The sequence below is a fragment of the Notolepis coatsorum genome, assembly GCF_963971535.1.
Source record: "Notolepis coatsorum genome assembly, chromosome: 14".
Taxonomy (NCBI): Eukaryota; Metazoa; Chordata; class Actinopteri; order Aulopiformes; family Paralepididae; genus Notolepis; species Notolepis coatsorum.
In genome coordinates this window covers 9553992-9579520 of record NC_140178.1, presented here as the reverse complement: position 1 = coordinate 9579520, position 25529 = coordinate 9553992, and the positions used below count along the sequence as shown (strand labels likewise).

At 44.1% G+C, this 25529-nt stretch overlaps 1 protein-coding gene across 1 annotated transcript in view; it reads right to left on the bottom strand.

The window, feature by feature from the left end:
* kcnh4a (potassium voltage-gated channel, subfamily H (eag-related), member 4a) overlaps nt 1-25529 on the bottom strand; it is a gene marked incomplete at both ends in the record, with an annotated part of 58184 nt that overhangs the window by 10769 nt on the left and 21886 nt on the right. The window contains 6 exons of the mRNA XM_084328356.1: nt 5836-5880; nt 11599-11813; nt 14713-14962; nt 19063-19262; nt 20783-20977; nt 24991-25198. Of these exons, the coding sequence (XP_084184482.1) occupies nt 5836-5880; nt 11599-11813; nt 14713-14962; nt 19063-19262; nt 20783-20977; nt 24991-25198 (1113 nt within the window). The remainder of the gene's footprint in view (nt 1-5835; nt 5881-11598; nt 11814-14712; nt 14963-19062; nt 19263-20782; nt 20978-24990; nt 25199-25529) is intronic.

Below are 25529 nucleotides of genomic sequence, written 5' to 3'. Positions count from 1 at the left end.
CTACCAGTGAAAAAAACAGTGTTGTTGACATGTTGGCTCGGGCTGGCTGCACTCAGGCGGCGCAACCAGCCTGTTGGACAGGGAATGAGGATCTGCAGAGAACACTTCATTGCCTCGGATTATGTTGTTGGGGGTGGAAGGTTTGTCCAGAAGACCACTAATCAGCTGAAGCCGGACGCGGTTCCCTCGGTCTTCGACAGACAGACCGGCGTTAGCTCTCGGGAGCGATCGCTAGCTAGTTGGCACCAGCCGGGGACCGGCGTTAGCTCTCGGGAGCGATGGCTAGCTAGTTAGCACCAGCCGGCGACCGGCGTTAGCAACCGGAGCGTCGCGGAGCATTCAGCCTGCTGGCTACCTAGACCCACTTCAACCAGCGTCGCGGAGCATTCAGCCTGCTGGCTACACAGCTTGTCGGTGTGCTGGAGCCTGGAGCCAGCTACCGTTAGCTTGCAGAGGCTCCAGCACACCGACAAGCTGTGTAGCCAGCTACCGTTAGCTTGCAGAGGCTCCAGCACACCGACAAGCTGTGTAGCCAGCTACCGTTAGCTTGCAGAGGCTCCAGCACACCGACAAGCTGTGTAGCCAGCTACCGTTAGCTTGCAGAGGCTCCAGCACACCGACAAGCTGTGTAGCCAGCAGGCTGAATGCTCCGCGACGCTGGTTGAAGTGGGTCTAGGTAGCCAGCAGGCTGAATGCTCCGCGACGCTCCGGTTGCTAACGCCGGTCGCCGGCTGGTGCTAACTAGCTAGCCATCGCTCCCGAGAGCTAACGCCGGTCCCTGGCTGGTGCCAACTAGCTAGCCATCGCTCCCGAGAGCTAACGCCGGTCTGTCTGTCGAAGACCGAGGGAACCGCGTCCGGCTTCAGCTGATTAGTGGTCTTCTGGACAAACATCCCACCCCAACAACATAATCCGAGGCAATGAAGTGTTCGCTGCAGATCCTCCTTCCCTGTCCAACAGGCTGGTCGCGCCGCCTGAGTGCAGCCAGCCCGAGCCAACATGCCAACAACACTGTTTTTTTCACTGGTAGTTTGTGGAAATTAACCAACTTTCCTCTCTCTCACATGGTAAAATTAGTTTGAACAGCCAGGAGCAATACAAACAGAACCACCGCGGTCCCGTTGTTTTGTAGGCAACATTTTATTTACTGACTGACCCATTCACTATAGGCAGCTAACCAGCAGTGTATAAACCCAACCAGTGGCATGACGTCAGCAACAAAATGGCGGCGCCCATGTTGAAAACAGGGATATTATATTTGATTTTTCAGACAAATAAGATAGATTTCACATTTGATTATAGAACCCTGTCTTACACAAGGTACACAACAAACAAACTAGGATCACATTGCTCACTGCTTCACACTTTCTGTAAAGATTTACTTTTTATTTTTATCTTATTTATCATACTACTACTACTTATTGTTATTGAACACACACACACAACAAACACACATGCACCCTGAACCTTAACATACACTATACGCAAGACACTTTCTGTAAATAATTGACTATTTTATCTGACTTTTTAATAATAATGCAGGACCTCTTTAGAGACGTCTTTTATTTATTTATTTACTTCTACTTATTGTTACCGTTCTTGTATTCATTGATGTTTCTTCATTGTGCACCGTTGAGTCTGAGCTCGAAACACGAGAATGTCATTACCTGCAATGCCCCTGTATTGTTGTGTATTTGACAAATAAAGAACTTTAACACGAACACACACACAGCACGCACGCACACACACACACGCACGCACGCACTTTCCAAGTGTCTCGAATTAAAGGAGCAGTGCTCATATTCGACAACCTACATCTACCTCTCCCTCGTCTCTGTTTGCGGTTGGGTCCTCTACCAACGCAATCCCTAACATTAAGTGACTTACACACCACACAAGCACACGTATTACATGCACACACCGCTGCTACTCACACTGCAGAATAATATCCTTCTTTTATGTATCCGCCGTTTTTTTACTTTGCAAACGTATACCTTGTTTTGTATAGTTTGTATAGATGATGTTGTGTATTGTCATTTACAAATCTACTACGGTTGAGGAGCCGGGAAAAACAAGCATCTTGTGTTTTTCTGAATGTATGTACATTTAAAAAAAGCTGTAACAATAAAATAATCTGAATCTGAATTTGAGTTAGTCAGCCAGGCTGTCAACCCTTTTGTCTATAGTTTTGTGACAGTTCCTCATTCATGTGAATACACACGTTGCCAAGTCATTGTGTCGTGCCACATTCTGTGAACGAAATCCTCTGTCTCCAACAACACGCAGAACAAAAAAGAGAGCAAGCAGCGCGCGCACACACACACACACACACAATGACACAAGGTTTCTACGCCCACCTACATGCCCACGCAAGTACACACTGCACACATCTGCCCTATAGTCACAGTAATGACTATAATGTCTTCTGCTCTGATAATAACAGTCCTGGCCGATGGCCATCTTCCATTCACTGAGAAAACATCCCTGGCAAATGGACTAGACTTGGAACAAAATGTTCCACATCAAGATACCATGTATTAGTCCGTGAACAAATGTGTTACCTCAATTAGCGTGATGTTCCCACCCTCGCTGGCGGTAATGGTTCACACCATTATTGTTCAGTGGGGCTACATGCCCATTTTGGATGATGGGTCAGAAATGATCTATGCATTAGATTTAGAAATCAGCTTACCGTCTTCTCCAGAGAGAGACAAGAAGATAGAGTTTCCTCTCTGTGCGTTCAGTAGAAAGCTATCTGGCTGCATGTTAGCCTAACTTAGCACAATGATTGGAAGCGGACATGGCCGGTTAGCCTTCGGGAGAGGTGTTAGTTGGACAATGCCTAGGCTAACCGGCCATGTCCGCTTCCATTCATTGTGCTAAGCTAGGCTAACATGCAGCCAGATAGCTTTCTACTGAACGCACAGAGAGGAAACCATGGTATCTATCTTCTTGTCTCTCTCTGGAGAAGACGTTCATCAAAGTGTTCAGCATTGAGTGCTACAGTGTTGAGTGTATGTTAGTATATTAGGAAGAGTGCATGACAATCATTTGAGATATTGATTGAAGAAGTGTGTCTTCAGTCGATGGCGAAAGATATCTGTCCTACCCTTAGGGGCTTTCAGTGAGGAAGCCAGTGTATGCTAAAATCATTAAAAGGTACTGTAAGTGGTATTCCTTTGTTAAGATAAGTGGTTTACATTAAAATAATAGCTCTGCATTCCGACAGCCATCACTGACCGTCTCCAGAAGCAGGTTAGCACTTTGGGGTTTGTAGAAGGGTAAAAATAATTATAATAAAAAGTACAAAACGAAGGATAAGATCATTAAAGGTGTAAGTGTTAAATAGCTCTACATTCCAACGACCATCACTGATAAGAGTGTTTGGTCAGTAAAGTGGGTCTCCCAGTCCCTCCTCTCTGGTAAATGGAAAATAGTGCATTTATATAGTGCTTTTATCCAAAGCACTTTACAATTTGTTCCTCACATTTGACCTACTCACACATTCACACACTGACGCGGCGGTGCCGAGCTGCTTATCGGGAGCAGTTAGGAGTTAAGTGTCTTGCTCAAAGACACTTCGACACACTGCCCGGGAGGAACAGGAATTATCATAAAAATGTTTTACCTTTATTTAACCAGATATAAAAAAAAAAAAGCATTGAGAGACAAAATCTCATTTACAATGCTGACCTGGCCAAGAAAGCAGCAACATTTCCACAATGGTAAACACAACAAAAACATTATAAAACACAGAGAACAACACACAACAAAAAGCAATCACTACATTGTGCACTGGAATCCAACTGGGAACCTCCGGAATGCCGGACAACTGCTCTACCTCCCAAGCCACTGTTGCCCCTTCTGCAGTAAACACCAGAAGACCACGTGGCCTAATGGATAAGGCGTCTGACTTCGAATCAGAAGATTGAGGGTTCGAGTCCCTTCGTGGTTGGTGTTCATTTTTAGCTGGTTTTTAGTTGTACTCCAAATGTATCAAAGAGTGTGACCTCACGGTAAGGCATGCAAAATAAATGCACAGTACTGTAGGCTATAATAAGTTACTAAACAAATCTTCCTGGACTTTGACTTGACTTTACTCTTAAATCGACACTGTACAATTCCACACGTTTTACTGTACACTTACTGTATATTTCTGTATATTTTTACTGTATATTTTATATTAGAATGTATATACATAACATAGAAAATGTATATCCCGGACCGTATTTTATTCTTAGTCTTATTTTTATTCTTATTCGTGACTTTTGTTTTTGACTACCTAAATGTTGACTGTTTACTGTGAGTGATCTGTAGTGCCACATTTCCCTCGGGATGAATAAAGTAGTTCTATTCTATTCTTCTAATCTACAACCCACACATCAGACCAAAAACAAAAAGGAAACAAAGTTAATCTTTAGCTCAGCTGGTTAGTGCGGCCGCCTGTGGATCCTATCTGCTCTAGTCACAGGTTCAAATCCATTCGTAGCATTTCATTTTTTATATCCCGTGGCTTCTCATTTCATTAGAAGAAATGCTGTGAACTAATTAGCTGTCAATCCCAGTGTACCCAACCCCCCCACCCAACCTCCTCCAATGTACAGTTTCTACGTCAAATGTATATACTCCCTTTTCTTGACTCCTTCTGTATCACAAACAGTACTGTATTTGCAAATCTGGTATGTCATAAATGTATAGATGTAGCAGTACTGACTATCTGTATGTCATGTATGTCATATATGTCCTGATGAATTGAAAATGGGGGACCCTGATGTAAACAAGACGAAAGTCTTTCTCTGGTCTGCATCCTCTTAACAATTGTGTGTATTGAGCTGTACTGTATTGTACCCATTCTGCAATCTGTTAATAAAGTTTTCAATCAATCAATCAATCAATGATTGAAATGCAAATTGGAACTTCAATGTGTTAGTAGGTGACTCATTTTAGTATTTTGTTTTGTATTTTGTACTAACTGTAGTTTTGTATATTGCATTATTGTTTGGTCTTTATTCTTTTTTTTACTGTATGAAGCACAATTTCAGGAGGGTCATACAGAACCAAGCATTTCACTATAATGTATACACATGTATAGGCATTTCACCTTAGGCATGTGACAAACAAAAAAACATTTAACAAAAGTAAATTTTTATGTGGCACGGCGGTGTAGTGGTTAAAACCATCGCCGCGCAGCAAGAAGTATCATTTATGTAACCTAGGAATACAATGTGGCTCTGGCCACAAGGGCAATGGAGACCAGGGGAGATATCCTTTCACCGCACTCCTTTCACCTCATGCACAATGAATCTACGGGGACAGAACAAGGTGCGGTCTGTGTCGCCATGCGACAACCCGACTCCGTGCTATCAGCATTATGTAGGCTAAGGACGACGGGATGGGTTAAGAGCAGAGCTCAATCGCATCGGCGACCCTGAGAGACAATTGCATGTGTGTGTGTGTGTGTGTGTGTATTCCTCTGTGTGTGTGTGCCGCCCATTGCGTGTCGTTGTGTCGTTGCATGCCGAATAGAGACCTCTCTCTAAAGAGGTCCCTGCATTATATTATATTTGAGTGTTCTTCATGAAAGATCACCGCGATTGGAGTTTGAAAAATAATATCCACAGAGATGAAGTTTGGCACTCCAATTTCAGTGATCTTTTATGGAAAAGATTAGTGTAGAAACTGAACAGCATACATAATAAACTAATTGAACACTTTAAAGACTTTACCATAGTCACACGGTGGCCATTTATAGTCATATAAATATATAGTCATATTTGGTTGGGATTCCAAAATGGCCGGCGTGTGAATGTGGTCGATTACCTTTGGGACGAACACACGTACCTGAGAAAATCTGGGAGACAGTGAAAATCTTGTTTGTCCCTGAAGAGAGAAGGTCAAAGTTAAAAATAGTTGACGTGATGACTCAGTATATCTACTGATACAAAGAGTTGAACGTGATGATGACTCAGTATATCTACTGATACAAAGAGTTGACGTGATGATGACTCAGTATATCTACTCATAAATGCATTCACCACAATGACATTATTATGGATAGAAATAAGTGGGTGGATCTCTCTCTGTCTCTCTCTCTCTCTCCCCCCTCCCCCCTCTCTCTCCCTCTATCTCCCTCCTCTCTTTCTCCCTCTCCCTCCTCTCTTTCTCTCTCGCTCCCCCTCCCCTCTCTGTGTCTCTCTTTCTCTCTCTCTCCCTCCCCTCTCTGTCCCTCTCTATTTTTTTTATCTCCATCTCCCTCCCTCATCTCTTTCTCTCCCTCCCTCATCTCTTTCTCTTCCTCCCTCATCTCTTTCTCTCCCCCCCCCCCCCCCCTCTCTCTCTCTCTCTATTTTTTTTGTTTCTCTCTCTGTCACCAGAGAGAGGGGATTGGAAGACCCCCCCCAGGAGCTTGCTTTTCAGACGGGACTGACATCATTGAGACTGCATGAAGGTTTTATCAGGGAAGTGCTGGGGGTTCTGCCAGACTCTGTCAGAGACCGCAGACTGATGCCACAGGGAGGGGAGGTGCTGGAGTTGGCAGATAATGGAGTCGGGCAGGAGGGGGGGGGGGGGGGGGGGGGGGGGGGGTTAGTGTCATTTACCACCCCCAGCTTGGGGCAGTTTAGCCTGGCATGTGGCAAGGCTCTGTACATAACCTGCATTTGAACCATGGGCTACCGATCATTCTTGGTGGATGATCCCATTTAGAGGTCGACGTTATCCTGTAACCTCAGCATGTTGACCTTAAGGGTACCCAGTGGGGCTGCAAGCTCAACCAATTGGTTTATTGACAGGAAGGCACAGGTGCTCCCTGTTATGCAATCAACCAAAACAGACCTTGGAATTGTATAAAATGAATGTGAGACCTCATTGCTTCATGCCACTGTCCTGATGAAGGCTGAATAGCCGAAACGTTGACGACAATAAAAGCAGAGAAAAAGTGAGTGCGGGAATTGTAAAATGTTCACCCTGCAGGGTATCAGTCAGCATCAGTGGCAGGGGGTGCTGGGTGATGGCAGGGGGTGCTGGGTGATGGCAGGGGTGCTGGGTGATGGCAGCACTGCAAGCTTCAGGTGGAGTTTTTTTTTTTACAAGCAGCCACTGCCTAAGTGGTCAGGGGACCTACAGTGGAGGATAGCGCATGGGGCTTTGGCAACTAATCGTTTCCTGGCTCGGGTGGATCCGGGGGTGGGTGATGGGTGCCCCTTTTGCGGAGTGTCTGAGACTGTTACTCATGTTTTCCTACAGTGTCAAAGAGTCAATAATGTGTTGTGTTTCCTCAAAGGGTTGTGTGTGAAGCTGGGGGAGATGTTCTGTGTGGAGAGTTTCATCCTCGGCCAAACATATATTCATTACGTAATAAGGCTGTGAGTGTTTTACTGAACTTTATATATGGGCAGGCTAAGTTAGCCATTTAGCTGACCCGTAGGAATAGGATCAAGGGCGTTGGTCCTACGGAATCAGTGCCTATGTTGACGGGTATGATCTCTGCACGCCTTAGGTTGGAGTTCAAGTATTTTTGACTGAGACATGATGTGGGTGCGTTCAAGAATGCCTGGGGACTGGGCAATGCAATACAGGTGCAGCTCAATCAATTAGATTAGAGCGGTTCTAAAAACTACGGGTTGCGACCCAAAGTGGGGTTGCGGGTAGGTGACAGTGCATTGGCAAAAAAATACTCCGATCGAGTTTTCCACCCCGGCAGCTGTGTGTATTTGCCATGTCTCGCCCCTTCATCAACGGAGGCCGACACACAGTATTCCAATACACATCTCACTACATCCTGCGCATGTATAATCGCGGGAGGGGGCCGGGGCCGGGGGTCTGGTCTTTTGTGTGTAACCTGGACTCGCAATGGATAGGTTTGTTGTCAGAAGCGGTGCCGGCAGTGGCGGCTCTGCCACTAGGGGCGCACGGGCGCCGCCCCACCTGCTGTTAAATCAGAGAAGAAGAAAATAAAACTTTTTAGTTTTTTGTTTTATAGCCCTATAAATAATATAAACATGTTTAAAATGAATAATATTTACTCATTTTAAGTATGTTTGTATTTCCAATGCACAATATAACGTTATTATCTCAAATAAAAAACACTCGTTTTCCTGAGCAGGAAGTGACATCACGTTTTTTATATTTTTTTATTTTTTCGTATTTCTCGGCCCGGGCTAGACGCGATAGCGCTCTGAGTGCGCGTCACAGTTTGATCGCTGTATCCGTCACAGCCAATCAGTGCATAGCGCGTTGTGCGTTGAAATATGACTATTATGTTGGAATCCGGGCGCGATTTGAAGCGGTCTAGCCAGTAGCGCCAAGAATTTCTGTAGCCGCATTTCGCGGAGACGCTCTCTGATTGGCCGACGCCAGTATTTTTTTCCGTAGCAGAATTTCACAGAGACGATCTCTGATTGGCCGAATCCAATTTCTAATGTTCCAATTCTAGCTTATTCCTAGGTTGGTCCGTTGGTGGTATAGATAGTTGTGTTGTTGTTGATGCAGGCAGCTGTTTGTCTTAGAGCGTGCCGTGACTGCAAGTTCTTTAGACTGTTAAGCTTAGGCACTCTTTCAAAGTTGGTTAAGGTTAGAGTTTGTCTTAGAGCATGGCGATAGAACGTCGCCAGGTAGTTTGCAGTCTGTTCGAGCGGAAATGGACAAAGGAATGAAGTACTTGTGACTGTTGTGTGGTGCTGCTAACTGCTAACAAGCTAACACTTGGCTAACAAGCTATATGGCGGATGCAGTCTGGACACAGTGGACAGTGGTCTGGAATACATCAACAGTGGATTATACACACTACTTTATCAAGGCAAGCCCTCCTGCCCTGGACGTGTCAACTAAACAGTGAGTCTCTCTCTCTCTCTCTCTCTCTCTCTCTCTCTCTCTCGCGTTTGGATTGAAAATACGTGGATTATGGCTTGTTCAATATCGTCTATGTTTGAATGAATGAATGAATGAGAACTTTATTAACAGATTGCAGAATGGGTACAATACAGTACGGCTCAATACACACAATTGTTAAGGGGATGCAGACCAGGGCCCTATTCCCCGTACCTGGTTCAACTAAGTCGATCAAGAGTCCCATTATCCAGATTCAATTAACCCGATGTTTGAAGCCGGGATTTTCCTGTTCCTTGAAGGTGGATTCAGTCTCGTTAACTCGAACCAGACTTGAGACCCAGGATAAGTGCGCGCGGCCGCTTCAGTTGTCCAAGTCATTAGTTGAAAAGCCAGCACGTATCGATAGCAGAGATCCTGATTTTCTAACGGCATTGATTGATTAATTGATTTAAAACTTTATTAACAGATTGCAGTACGGCTCAATAGCCTCGCCGACAAGTTAAATGCATAATCTATAGGCTAATTTTAAGTCCCTCATTACCCCAATCAATCAGATTATATTTCTTTAAACTTGCCTGCTGGCAGTAGGTTTATGCATTGGATAATCAAATGAGATCTTGCTAGCGAAAATAAGTAGTTCAACTGTTTCAGAATAAGGATACGGCTCTCTTATCCATTGATTGATGTATGGTGGATCTTTTACTTATCTGCACTGTGGTGTAACGCTTTCTGCTTTTGACTTTCACGCAGACGGCCCGTGTTCGACGTGCCCCTCCTTCTAGTCTTTTTCTTCTTTTTGCAATGTAAATACTTTGGTGCACGTTTAGAGCTATATAAAGAATGACATCCTCAATGCATGTAGATTTATAATATTTTAACTTAAAACTAGGCTACTTTTGCGTATAATCATTAATATTATATTCCAAAAAAATTATATTGGAAACAGGGGGTTTCGAACACCGGTCGCCCGGTTGCCAGGATTGAGCACTACCGCTGCGCCACTGTGCCAGACAGGATATATTCATTGTTTATCCATTAATGGACGAGAGACCCGTGTTTAGAATATGTTTCTTTTGAATGAAGTTTTATCTCTTTATTCTCAAATGCATTAATGTGACGTCAACGGCTCATTCAATTTCTCAAATCCGTCAAACAGCGCATCTCATCAGACATTTTAATCCCAGTTACAATATCACACAAAAACCACAATCCACGCATAGACACTTCAATTTTATGCTTGAATGAAACACAATCCTGGCGCTCCGTTAAGCAAATCTACAGCGGAGAATATATGAAACTAATCAGAGCCAAACGGCCGATAGGTTTCATTCATTAAAAATATCCCTGCGGGATTCACATTTGCAATGCGCCGTTATTAAAATATCCACATGCAGCGTGTATCGCGACTCCGAGCGCCGTATATGACGTGCATTATTTTATTTAGGACAAAGTAAATCTATAGGCTCAATATGATTTATTATCAGAATTTAGTTCTATTATTATACATTTCAAAAGCCCCCTCTAGGAAAACGAAGCACAGAAACATAATTCAGAATGGTATAAATGGGATCTCTAGACTGTGAGAATCATTTCAGGAAGCGAGCTGTCATTTATTTGCGGGGGCGTGGCCATGGTTCATCCGGCTAACTGAAGTTAACCCTGCTCTCGACCAGGCTCAAACTTTTTGATCTGTTGTCATGCTGATTTGGACAATCGAGCATCGGGGAATGGAAAGGTCCGGCTTAAGTCAGGCTAGACTGGAAATTATCCGGCTAACTCAGTTATCCAGGTACGGGGAACGGGGCCCAGAGAAAGACGTTTGTCTTGTTTACATCAGGGTCCCAGATTTTCGATTCATATCGATAGTTTAATAGCGAGCCTTGGCTCGTTTAACAATATGCAAAATATGTGTACAGCCCTGTACTCATACTGAAGTTATTCTTGGTATATAATAGGTCTGATTGTGTAACGAATCGATTCCACGTCGCGCTGTGTGTGAGAGAGAGAAGGAGAGAGGGAGAGATCTGCCTGTGTTTGGAGACGGAGCGAGTTTTGTTTCTAACTTTTCTATTTTTATATATTGTGTTTCAAGTTGTGAATTAGACTATACTTTATTTGACTGGTTGTGTGTTGTTGTAGTAACAGCTGAGCGACTCGTTCATAAGAGCCGATTCATTGCCGTGAGCGTGAGTCGAATCGCTCACGTCTTGCCATGAGTCGGTTGCGTGGTACTGTACATGTTTGCAAAATGTTTGGTATAGCGCCCCTAGTGGCGAAGCATCCACGGGCCGCCACTGGGTGCCGGTTGGTCGCGATGAAATGGGCTCTGCACAAAAACAACCCATTGGCAGAGAAATGTGCTGATAATAAGATGGATTACGAAACTCCAGGTTAATCAGCAGAGATTTTGGGGTAATTCGTCTTTCGTGTGACGAGCTACTGAAAGTCAAGTTCGCTGGACAGGCCCTCGCAAAGTTCTGGATATACGTCCGGAACAAGTACCCAGTGTTGTGTAATGCTGCGCTGAGAAAGCTTGTCCCCTTCTCATCAACATACCTCTGTGAGACCGGATTTTCAGAGTAGAAGCGGATCTCCGCCAAAGCGCACGTGAGCGCATATTCTTTTCATGTTCTGGCAACATATTTTGGCTAAATATGCCTCGTTTTATAAATGTGTATACAGAAACAATTCCGTTGCTTTTGTTGATAATATGAATTAATTATAATATGAATTAATTATATTATGAATTAATTATACCCCCCCCCTCACCTCAGCGTCGCTGCCCTCTCGCAGGTTGTAGGTGAGGTTGTGGTGGATGTCGGAGCTGAAGCGGCTGCCGTACTCGGGGTAGAGGCTCAGGACCTCCCTGAGCGCTGTGACGCTGATGTACTGCAGGTCACAGTACGTCAACGCCTTCACGTCCGCGTTGGTCTTGATCACCTGGTCTTGTCCGGGGAGGTCGGCCCCGATCAGGTCACCTTTACCTGGGTAGAGGTCACGGGTTAAAGAGAGGCTTTTAAGACACTTACATTACGTTTAGGGATGCTCGATATTGGCTTTTTTACCGATACCGATATTCCGATATTGTCCAACTCTTAATTTCCGATACCGATATCAACCGATATCAACCGATACCGATATATGCAGGGTTTCCCCGTCCAAAAAACGGAATAATTTCAGGTAACTAATAATTTCACTGGATATATATATAACAAATATTGTTATTGTTTTTTTTTGTTTTTAAACCGATACCGATATTTTCCGATATCACATTTTACTGCCGATATCGGCCGATAATATCGGTCGGCCAATAATATCGGACATCCCTAATTACGTTCATATTCAGTCATTTAGCTTTTATCCAAAGCCACTTACAAGTCAGCAGGAAGGGTACAACACTGCTAACACAGCTAAGGGTAAGTAAGATTGTTCGTCGAACAGTATTGAACTTGAGTGCTGCAGTCTTGAGTGTATTGAAGTATAGACATATTTGCATAGTAGGTAGTAATATAGGCAAGGTAGATTACTTAGTAGCAAAGTGCATAATAGTCAAAGAGGATTAGTAGTTATTGTAACGGGGTGGATTTTAACCAGACTCCATAGGATCCACAGGTGGCCGCACTAACCAGCTGAGCTAAAGGATCAGACCCGTTAGAAGGTACTGGTTGACTGCGACCGACTTGTTAGTAGTTTACAGTCGTCCTCCCCCCGAGGAGTGTGTCCTCGCACTTTCGTTTGCCCATGGGCGCACTTTCCCAGGGTTAAGGCACTGAGATCCCACCGCTGTCGCCGAATGTAACCGAGTGGATAGAACCTGGGACCATAGGATCCACAGGCGGTCACACTAGCCACCAGCTGAGCTGAGGGTCAGAACCGCTAGCAGTTTATAGTAGGGATGTTCGATATTGGCTTTTTTTTACCGATATCCGATATACCGATATTGTCCAACTCTTAATTTCCGATACCGATATCAACCGATACCGACATATGCAGGGTTTCCCCCCCCCCCCCCCCCCCCCCCAAAAAATGAATAATTGCAGGTAATTAACATTACATATCTCTTGTCGTGGAATTAACACAACATTATGCATACTTTTGACAATAAATAAAATAAGAATTTGTTCTTACTTGCTTGCCTGGGTAAATAAAGGTTAAATAAATGTAAAAAAAAGAAATTGTAATAATAAAAGAATATTTAAAACCGATACCGATATTTTCCGATATTACATTTTAATGCCAATATCGGCCAATAATATCGGTAGGCCGATAATATCGGACATCCCTAGTTTATAGTATTATTATTGTTTTTTTATTTTCTTTCTACGATTGTTTGAAGAAGTATTTTTAGTCGACAGCGGAAAATCTGGTGCACTTCAGCTGTCCTGACTGTGGCGGGAAGTTTGTTCCACCATTGTGGAGCGAGGACCAGGAATACGGATTAAGGACAAAGACAAAGGTCAGTGAATGCATGACCACAACACCAGAGGAAGCTCAACAAATCATGTTAAACCCAGATTCGGCTCAAACAAGGGACTAAACACGTTTAGCAATTATGCCACATCAATGTGGAACCCCTACCCACAGCTGTAAAGGAATGTGAATCACTACCCTCCTTCAAAACCACTCTTAAAGAGCACCTACGGGAGGCTGCAATTAGAAACTGGCCACCGTAAATGTCCAAACCCCCCACCCCCTCCTAATAGACAGTCTCCTCCCCACCGCATGTATATATTCTCCCCCTCCAAATGTACAGTCTCCTCTCCCACCCACCCCCTCCAAATGTACAGTCTCCTCACCCACCCACCCACCCCCTCCAAATGTACGGTCTCCTCACCACCGGATGTATATTTCTCTCCCACCCGCCCACCCCCTCCTAATGTACAGTCCCCTCCCCATCATATGTATATACTCTGTCAGGATCTATGAGTAACAGTACTGTATATTTGGATACCGCATATGTCACAAATGTAACAGTACTAAATACCTGTATGTCATGTATGTCCCTATACCATAAATGTCATGTATGTTGACAGTATGTCATAAATGTCTATGAATTGAAAATGGGGGACCCTGATGTAAACAAGACAAACGTCTTTCTCTGGTCTGTCTCCCCTTAACAATTGTGTGTTGAGCCGTACTGTATTGTACCCATACTGCAATCTGTTAAATAAAGTTTTCATTGATTCATTCACAAAACAGCTGGCGGTGAGTGAGAGACTTGTCCTGCTTGCCCCACAATGGTGGAACGAACTGCCCACCCAGTTAGGACAGCCGAAACCCGTCCAATCTTTCGCCGTCGACTAAAGACGCACTTCTTCAACCATTATCTGAAATTATTATAATTTTTTTTTATCTAACCCTAACTAACCTTACTGTCATGCACTTGTCCTAATATACCAACCTACACTGTAGCACTCAACACTTTGATGAACATTGTTACTCAGCTGATAGAGTTGTGCCCTTCCTGATGACTTGTCGTACAGAACTTGTAAGTCGCTTTGGATAACATTGGATAAAAGCATCAGCTAAATGACTTTGATTGATTGATTGATTGATTGATTGAACATTTTATTAATGATTGCAGAATGGGTACAATACAGTACAGCTCAATACACACAATTGTTAAGGTGATGCAGACCAGAGAAAGACTTTTTGATTGATTGATTGAAAACTTGATTAACAGATTGCAGAATGGGTACAATACAGTACAGCTCAATACACACGTTGTTAAGGGATTGCAGACCTGAGAAAGACTTTCGTCTTGTTTACATCAGGGCCCCCCTTCATATATCTTTCGTCTTGTTTACATCAGGATCCCCCATTTTCAATTCATCATAGACTAAATAGACTAAATGTAAAATGTAAATGTTGTCCCAGACTGACCCAGGATGGCCAGAACCATGCCGTCTTTCAGCACCTCCAGGGATCCCGAGCAGACGAAGTAATTGGCCTGCAGGGCGTCGCCCTGGCGGATGAGGAACTCCCCCGGGGCGCAGAAGGAGGTCTTGATGTGCAGGGAGAGGGACCGCAGGCACCCCCTGCTGGCCCGCTCGAACATGGGCAGCTGCAGGATGTCCTTGTTGAGGTGCATGGCCACGTCCGCGCGCAGCTCGTCCGGGAAGTCGTGGAGCAACTGTCAGACAGAGGGAGGGGAAGTAAGTGGTGGGCTCATAGATATATATATATAGATAGATATAGTTCTATAGATATCTATGGGTGGGCTGGCTACACATGTGTCGGAGGAAGCATGTGATAGTCTCCGCCCTCCCAGACCGACGGTAGGGGGCAGAGTGCGCAACGACCAGGAAGGGGATTGGGAATTGGCGCGTTATTTTTTTCCGTAATCGCATTTTGTGGAGAAGCTCTCTGATTGGCCACTGACTGACGCTCTCTGATTGACCACTGACATGTGCGCCCAATCGCGTGACGACGAGCTGTGTCTTTGCCCATTTCCGCGTCGACCAGCAGCAAACTACCTAACGCCTAGTTTATCACTGGCTTAGGCGACTCTTTCGAAGTTGGTTAAGGTTAGAGTTTGGAATCAGGGCTGGCGTTCTATCGCCCTGCGCTAAGACAAACTCTAACCATAACCAACTTCGAAAGAGTGCCTAAGCTTAACCGGTGTATAAACAGGCGTCACACGATTGGGCGCACCAGAAACGTCAGTGGCCAATCAGAGAGCGTCTCCGCAAAATGTGGCTACGGAAAAAAAGATTCGCGGAATTGGCATAACGACTAACATTGGGAGGGGAGAAAAACAGAAAAAAAAGAAGGGGGGGAAATAAAAAAGAATAAAGACCAAACACTATACAAAATATACAATATACAACTAGGTAATAATAAATCAGATTTCTATAGTGCCTTTCAGGAAACCCAAGGTTGCTTATAGGTAGGGATGTAGTGCAAATCCTTTAGTAAAAAGGCAAAGGCAGCCACACTGTCTCCACAGTAAGAAGGAAAATAGACAAGAGGTGTTGAAGCCAGCATGTTCTCGCAAGCTGTTCTCAAGCTGACGATGGTGAGAGAACGACGACAGCTCCCCCGAGATATCACTTAAAAACCTGCACCACCTCTCCGCCAGCAGCTGTATTGGTGTAGTTACTTCTCTCTCAATTTGCACAATGATCTGAATCAGATCTGAAAGGTTTTGTACATTGTGTATTGTATCGACAGCTCACACAAAGGAGGCTACAATTGCAATGTGGAATGGTCTGGCAATTCAATTGGAATCCATAATACATTTTGGTTAGGATAGGGGGGGGGGGGGATCTCAGCAGGAATATATAGTCTTTATTTTTTTTTATTTTTTATAATATTATTGGTTTCGTCAGTGATCGAAGAAGTACACTGTCTAAGTGGAGGCTCATGTACAGGAATTCCTCTACAAAAAAAAGGTGACTGCATGGTCCAACGTAGACTGACCACGTTTGGCCAAAACGTCCTGTCCATAAAAGGCAGTCAAACATGGAACAGTCTCCCCATTTCCATAAGGGAAAGCCCACACCCTTGCTTCTTTTAGAGGGCAACTAAAAATGGCTGAAGACCAACCAGTCATGTGACCACATGTGACATATCTCTAGCCACTAGTATTTTTGTGTATTGCAGTTATGTATTTGTTGTGTGTTCCTATGAGTCCTGTTTTTATGTTTGGGGACAACGGATGGAAATTAGCCTCGTGCTAAATCCGTCAATTTTTACATTCCACAGTGTTCATTAATTTAGCATTGTCCCGTCCAAATAAACAAATAAATGAATAAAAAAATAAAAATAAAAAGCTCACCAGAAATTATTGACATAATTTGACGTATTTTTTGCGTTTTTCCAGCTTTATTGGTCAGACATGACCGACAGAGGAGAGGGAGAACGGGAGAAGATGTGGGGGAGGACCCGGGTCCATCCGGGAGCGGGAGGCGAACCCGGGTCGACCGCATAGGTATGCGTCGCAGTATGCGGTGCGCCACTGGGGCGCCCTTGACCATCTTTTAAGTCCGCTATTTTTGTCCTTGTTTAGTCTTGTTTCTCTGTTACTATATTCTGAAAAAGCCCTACCTGTTACCCATTGGCTTATAATTTACCATAGCTGACAGCATGCCCAGTGACAATATAATAAGATGCTTGTTACTCTCTGTTCTTGTCTTGGCATCTCCACGCTACAGTAGATTCTGCCTGCTGCAACGTATTTTTTCTGTTGCAACGTATTATTTTTCCTGTACTTTGCTTGTTCACTTTTTAATAAACCCCTGAAAGATTAATTCTACCTTTCATTATTGAAGATTCTCAGATAAAACACTAAAGAAAAAGTATGCATTCTTAAATGCAAATGTGATGTTAAAGTGGTATGTGGTCCAGTTGTGCTGCTCTGATTAAATGTGATGTTAAAGTGGTATGTGGTCCAGTTGTGCTGCTCTGATTAAATGTGATGTTAAAGTGGTATGTGGTCCAGTTGTGCTGCTCTGATCATGCCCTCTTGAAGTCCATAAGCTTCATAAGCAGTGAAAGTATATAATCTTCATAAATTCTTTGCAGTGTAAAAAGTACAATATTTCCTTTGTTCCTAGTTCCCTGAAATGAAAATACTCACGTAAAGTACAAGTAGCTCGAAAATGTACTTAAATGTAGTACTTACACCACTGGTTTTTCTATAATGTTTATCCCCCCTCCCCAAAAAGACGCTCATGTTTTGGTTTGCATGTGTTCGTCAGAAGCAACGCCACCGCCCTGCGCTATATGCCCGTTGTTTTGGTTGAGCAATACACCGGTTATGATAGAGACATTGGACATTCCCTACCTCCTGACAGTGGTCTCCTACCTGGTATCCTACCTCCCTCTAGTGGCCAGATGAGCCAGATGGTGCAGGTGGCCATTTTGGTCTGGTTAAAAATAGTAGAGTTAATCTCCACTTATTTATTATCTTGGGCCATCCCTGCCTTTGTTTGATGTCGTCTCCCTGTCTGGTTGTTGTGTGTGATATTGCTTTTTGTGTCTAGTTTGGTGTTTATTTGATTCTGTGTTTTGGCCTGGTCTTGCCAGGTGTTGCTCATTGTAATTAGTCTTTGTATTTAAGTGTGGGTCTGTCCTCACTTCCTTGTGGCGTCATTTCCTCCAGTACCCTGTGTTGTTCCCGTATCGTGCCTGTGCCTGTGTCCTATCATGTGAGTTGTGGTCCAGTCAAGTGAGCTTGTTGTTCTGTTTGTTTTGTTAGCTTTGTTTGGTGCTCTTTGTTTTTCGTGATCAGTCCGTGTTTGTTCCAGAGCCAGCCCGGCTGTTCCTCCTTTGTTTTGTAGTTTTGTTGTTAGTAAATATCCCTTTCTTTAAGCTTCACCCCTCGTCTCTGCCTCGTTCCTTCTCCCTTGTCTGTAAACTGTGTTCTCACCTTCATTAGCACCCCCAATCGTAACATCCAGGCACCCCACTAAGTAGGGCAGCATGTGATAGTCTCTACACCCTCCCCAGACCGACAGTAGCACAATGTGCACAATGACCAGGAAGCGAATTGGCATAATGACAAAATTTGGTGGTGGGGGAAAAAGATAGAAAGGCAAACAGGGTATTATAAAACGAGGCAAATACTTGACATGGGCCATCCACTGTGGGGAGATGCATGTTTCGCGTTTAGTGTCTTAACCCTTTCACTACCACACTATAGAGAAGGTTAACCAGGGGCGTGCACAGCAGTGGCGTTGTTAGCCCTGGGCTTCCGGGGCTTTAGCCCCGGATGTTTTTCGTCTTGTTCACCAGTCTTGGTCATGCCTGGCCTTGAACCAGCTGGTGCTCATCAGTAATCACGGGTGGTATTTGTACCTGCCCGTTTCTCACATTCCTTGCCGCGCCATTCTGTGAGGGTTCGGTGTGAGCAGTGGTGCAGTCGTAATATGGGAACTGCCCAAACGCCACGTACGCGCATACATGTTCCCTCGGTTGCGCACAGAACAGATGATGATTATGCATAAATGTTTTAAATGTAATTGTAGTTACAATTTCTTTAATTTAATTAACTTAAACTAGAAAAGTAAATACAAACTAAATTAACAATGTAACTTAGAGTTAGTTTACAGAACGACAGTTTCCTTCAGAGACTGAAGCACAACTTAATGTCTCATCCTTCCAGTCGGGACCACAGATCAAGCAACCCCCCACCAATTGGTACAGGGCTTGTATTTTGGTTTGGCTCTTCTCGTTGTTATGCTATTGTCTGTATATATATATTTCTCTCTCTCTGCGCCTTCGACCCACCTCGTTGGTGTTGATGCCGTTGTTGACGGACCAGGTGGTCTGGAAGTACTCCAGCATCCTCTGCTTCAGCAGCTGGGGCAGGCGGTGCACCCGGATGAAGTCCTTCAGGTCCTTCATGCGCGTGTGGTAGAGCGAGCGCCGCGAGTACATGCGCTGGATGATGGCGGTCACGTTGCCAAAGACCACTGCGTGCATCAGGGCTGAGGAGGAGAACATCTCAAATCACTTCTCTCTCTGTTACTGACGCACTAAGAATCCATATGGCTGAGAAAAGCCACGATCGATCAGCTTACTGATTTGAACAGCTTTCTCCCAAAAGCCAGAAACTAGCTTAGATTCGATTCGATTCGATTCAGAATATAACATATACCAATTGACGGTATTTGTAGTACAAGATTGAATACGAGTGTAACCTCATTCCACCAACAATGGTTTTGTTGTATAAAATAGAATATCAGTGTAATAGGCTCCACAACAGGGCAGGGAGCGCTGCCAGCAGCTGGAGAACTAACGGCAGCAGAACTCGAGAACCACTACGAACGTCTCATCACTGAGTGTGTCTGACCACCTAAACTGCACGGACTACAACGTATAACGTATTATGTATACTGCACCTGTGTATACTGTATACTTCACTTACTCATAGGATATATTCAGATTTGAAGTGTTATTGACCATATTTATTGTAACGTATAATATAACTGATAGGGCATACAGACCCTCATCTGCATCTTTGATTACACTGTTTACTTGCTCATATGCTTATATTCAGAGTTGTATTATATTATATATTATACCCTGGCCATACCTGTACCTCCCCCCTCCCCTCCCCTCCCCTATGCTGCTATGACGCCTGCATTTCACCAAGTGGATCAATAAAGGAATATCTTATCTTATCTTAATGGATCAATAAAGGAATATCTTATCTTAACGGATCAATAAAGGAATATCTTATCGTATCCTATCTTAATGGATCAATAAATGAACATCTTATCTTACCCTGTCTTAACAGATCAATAAAGGAATATCTTATCTTATCTTAATTGATCAATAAAGGAATATCTTATCTTATCCTGTCTTAACAGATCAATAAATTAATATCTTATCCTATCTTAATGGATCAATAAATTAATATCTTATCCTATCTTAATGGATCAATAAAGGAATATCTTATCTTAATGGATCAATAAAGGAATATCTTATCATATATGAATGGATCAATAAAGGAATATCTTATCTCATCCTATCTTAATGGATCAATAAAGGAATATCTTATCTTATCCTATCTTAATGGATCAATAAAGGAATATCTTATCTTATCCTATCTTAACAGATCAATAAAGGAATATATTATATTATCCTATCTTAATGGATCAATAAAGGAATATCTTATCTTAATGGATCAATATAGGAATATCTTATCTTATCTTAATGGATCAATAAAGGAATATCTTATCTCATCCTATCTTAATGGATCAATAAAGGAATATCTTATCTCATCCTATCTTAATGGATCAATAAAGGAATATCTAACATCAGAGCATCGTAACGCAGCCCGCCGTCTACTCATACTCTCTTAACCCTTTCACCACCACACTACAGAAGGTTAACCCCTTTGCTATCACACTACAGACGGTTAACCGTGGCAGTGAAAGGGTTAACCCGTTGTCACGTGGCAGTGGAAGGGTGAATCTCTGTGACTCTGTAACAGTAGACTCACCGCCCATGAGCATGATGCAGATGGAGAAGATCTTCTCGGCGTCCGTGTTGGCGCACACGTTGCCGAAGCCCACGCTGGTGAGGCTGCTGAGGGTGAAGTAGAGCGAGGCGATGTAGGCGCTGGGCATGGAGGGGCCGCCCATGCTGCTGTTGAAGTAGGGCGTCTCCAGACGCTTGCCCAGCTCCTGCAGCCAGCCTGGGGGGGCGCAGAGGGGGGGGGGCGGAGAGTGTGGGTGGAGGAGAGTATGTCGGACATTTATTTTTATTTTTTTTGTTTATTTGGATGGGACAATGCAAAATTTATGAACACTGTGGAGTGTAAAAATGGCCGGATTTAGCACGAGGCTAATTTCCATCCGTTGTCCCCAAACATAAAAACAGCTGGACTCATAGAAACAGTAAGAAATGTATACAAATACATAAAAACAGGACACATAAAAACAGTAGGAAAAATGGACAAATACATAACAGCAATACACAGAAATACTAGTGGCTAGAGATATGTCACATGTGTTCCCATGACTGGTTGGTCTTCAGCCATTTTTTTTAGTTGCCCTCTAAAAGAAGCAAGGGTGGGGCTTTCACTTATGGAAATGGGGAGACTGTTCCATGTTTGACTGCCTTTTATGGACAGGACGTTTTGGCCAAATGTGGTCAGTCTACGTTGGACCATGCAGTCACCTCTGGTGTCTGACCTGGTGCAGAGTCCAGTGATTCTTTTTTTGTAGATGAATTCCTGTACAGGAGGGGGAGCTAGTCCATGTAGGCATTTGTAGATGAAACACTAAACCGGGTTCGTATCCTATTCCCTACCCCTACCCCCCTTACCCTAAACCAGGCTTGTATCCTAATCCCTACCCCTACCCCCCTTACCCTAAACCGGGTTCATATCCTATTCCCTACCCCTACCCCCCTTACCCTAAACCGGGTTCATATCCTATTTCCTACCCCTACCCCCCTTACCCTAAACCGGGTTAATATCCTATTCCCTACCCCTACCCCCCTTACCCTAAACCGGGTTCATATCCTATTTCCTACCCCTACCCCCCTTACCCTAAACCGGGTTAATATCCTATTCCCTACCCCTACCCCCCTTACCCTAAACCAGGCTTGTATCCTATTCCCTACCCCTACCCCCCTTTACCCTAAACCAGGTTCATATCCTATTTCCTACCCCTACCCCCCTTACCCTAAACCGGGTTCATATCCTATTCCCTACCCCTACCCCCCTTACCCTAAACCAGGCTTGTATCCTATTCCCTACCCCTACACCCCTTACCCTAAACCAGTTTGTAAATGCCCTAACCTAGTGCATCATCTTATAGTTATCATTGATCTTCGTTAGCAACCGAAAAAAACAGAAAGATAATAATAATTAACAACAATCAGCAATCAACTATTTTAACAATTGATCTAATCAATTTTATTCGAAACACTCGGTTGACCATCCACAGCATATGCTGCTCAAGAATAAGGTGTTTGTACTTCCTTTTGAAATTATCTTGTGTTTTATTCGAAAAATGTAATATCCAAGGAAGATTGGCTGAGCACGTGTGCTCTTTTTCTCCTCTGCAGAACATATAAATATATATATATTATTCATATTTACTTAGTCTTCTACCGTTGGACTCGGGACTAGTTAGCACCACCATCGAGGGGGTTCAGTCCCTCATCGCTCCCAAAAGGGAGAGGTGAAAAGGGGAACAGGGGGGGTCAGGAAAGACGTGTTGATTGCAGGAGAGAACAGGAAAAGGCTTGTTCTCTCCTCTGTAGAACATATAAATAATATATAATGTATATATTCATATTTACTTGAAGACTCTGACTAGTTAGCGCCACCGTCAAGGGGTTCAGTGCCTCACTGCCCCCCAAGAGGGAGAGGTGAAAAGGGGGACGGGGGGGTCAGGAGAGATCAAGAGAGACGTGTTTGATTGCAGGAGAGAACAGGAAAAGGCTTGTTCTCTCCTCGGTGTCTGCCCGACTGATCACCTTCTGATCCTGTGGCGGGGGTATAATGGAGCCCTCGGTGTGAGCAAGGTTAAATTGGATTCCCACTAAGCGGGGGGTGGGGAGGCTAGCCAATGCCCATTACTCTGACCTGCACTTTCTTTTCCTTTTGATGGAGGGGGGGGGGGGGGGGGGGGGGGGGGGGGGGGGGCTGAAATGTCACAGAAGCGTTTAGACATGTGCAACTGCACAGCAGAGAGCACCTGGCTGTACTGTCAATTGGTCTGGCGAGGATAATTGCTGAGGGCGAATTTATTATTATTATATTTACGTCACACACACACACACACACACACACACACACACACACACACACACACCTACACACCTACACACACACACACACACACACACACACACACACACACACACACACACACACACACACACACACACACACACACACACACACACACACACACACACACACACACACACACACACACACGGTTTCAGTTCATTTCCAGAGTGGCATTTTCTAGTTTCAGTTTAGCTTTTAGTTTTAGAATTTTTGCTTTAAAGTATAATAATAATAATAATAATAATAATAATAATAATAATAATAATAATAATAATAATAATAATAATAATAATAATAATAATAATAATAATAATAATAATAATAATAATAATAATAATAATAATAATAATAATAATAATAATAATAATAATAATAATACATTTATTTTATATAGCGCATTACATGAGGTATCTCAAAGCGCTTTACATACATTATGATTACATTATGGTATATGGACAAACACAGTAGGACAACATGGTGGGGATACTAGTACAGAGAAAGGGAGACGGCTTAGAGACAAGACAGAGAGAACATTTTAATAAATAATAATACTAAAATATAGGTGTGTACAGATGTGAAAATGTACAGTAAGTGATGCAGGGGTTGGAGGGTCCAGGAGTGAGGCGTTCAATTCAGTTCAGATTCACGTCGTTTCCAGAGTGGGTTTGCTAGTTTCAGTTTAGTTTGTATTGTTTAAAATGGTTTAGTTTTAGTTTTGTTTCTATTAGTTTCAGTATTCGTTTTTTTTTCTTCCTTATAATATTTATTAGTATAGTATTAGTATTTGTCAGGGGCAAGATTTAAGATGTTCAGATAGTGGCTCGGGAGGTAGAGCAGTCGTCTTGTAATCCAGAGGTTGCCCGTTCGATTCCCGCTCCTCCTGGGGCAGCGTGTCAAAGTGTCCTTGAGCAAGACACTTAACCCCTAATTGCCCCTGATGAGCAGGTTGGCACCTTGCATGGTTATCTCCGCGATCGGCGTGTGAATGGGTCAAATGTGAGGAACAAATTGTAAAGCACTTTGGATAAAAGCTAATATATAAAAATGCATCGTTTACCATTTAAGTTATTGTGTCATAATACAAACACATCCCTCTGTGAAGGAAACTGAGTCATGTAGACATCCTGGTCTCAATGAACATTATGCACCGATGCCTCCTCATGCTGGGCATGTTGACAGGGGGTGACCGTGGCTCAGGACAGGAGGTCGTCTGGTAATCGGAAGGTTCCCGGTTCGATTCCAGCTCCTCCCGGCAGCGTGTCGAAGTGTCCTTGGGCGAGACACTTCACCCCCTAACTGCTCCCGATGATAAGCAGGTTGTGGCACCTTGCATGGTCGCCTCCACCGTCGGTGTGTGAATGTGTGAGCGAATGGGTGAATGTGAGGAACAAAATTGTAAAGCGCTTTGGATAAAAGAGCTGCATAAATGCAGAGCAAGACTAAAACTAAAGCCATTTTCCTATGTTTCATATAATCGCATATTTTTTCTATTTATTTTTATTTTAGTTAGTTGTGTAAGTACACAATATTGTTTCAGTATTCACTCACACGCACCATACCCACCGCCGGCAGACCCATAATCACACACTATGTTTTAAATTGATACAGTGTCTTTTTTTATACTATACTATACTATACATCTTCCTCTTTATATTTGATAGAATTTCAATACAAAAAAGAATAAATCAAATACAGTGAATCACTTTTTTGAAAAAGGGGCAGAGGCTCAAGCCCCCCCCCTCCCCCCCCTCGGGCCCTATCTGTGCACGTGCCTGCCGCACACACACACACACACACGCACGCACGCACGCACGCACACACACACACACACACACACACACACACACACGCAAACACACACACGCACATACACACACACACACACACACGCGCACACCCACCTATGTCCCAGGTGACGGGGTCGCTGCTCTCGATCTCCATGCGTCCGATGACGTACCAGACGCAGGCCATCCAGTGGGCGAGCAGGGCGAACACGGACATGAGCAGGGTCAGCACCACGGCGCTGTACTGGGAGTAGCGGTCCAGCTTCTGGAGCAGCCGCAGCAGGCGCAGCAGACGCACCGTCTTCAACAGGTGGACCAGAGAGGTCTGGTGGTGGGGAGAGAGAGAGGAGAGAGCGGGGGTTACAGGTGGACCAGAGAGGTCTGGTGGTGGGGAGAGAGAGGAGAGCGGGGGTTACAGGTGGACCAGAGAGGTCTGGTGGTGGGGAGAGAGAGAGGAGAGCGGGGGTTACAGGTGGACCAGAGAGGTCTGGTGGTGGGGAGAGAGAGAGGAGAGCGGGGGTTACAGGTGGACCAGAGAGGTCTGGTGGTGGGGAGAGAGAGAGGAGAGCGGGGGTTACAGGTGGACCAGAGAGGTCTGGTGGTGGGGAGAGAGAGAGGAGAGCGGGGTTACAGGTGGACCAGAGAGGTCTGGTGGT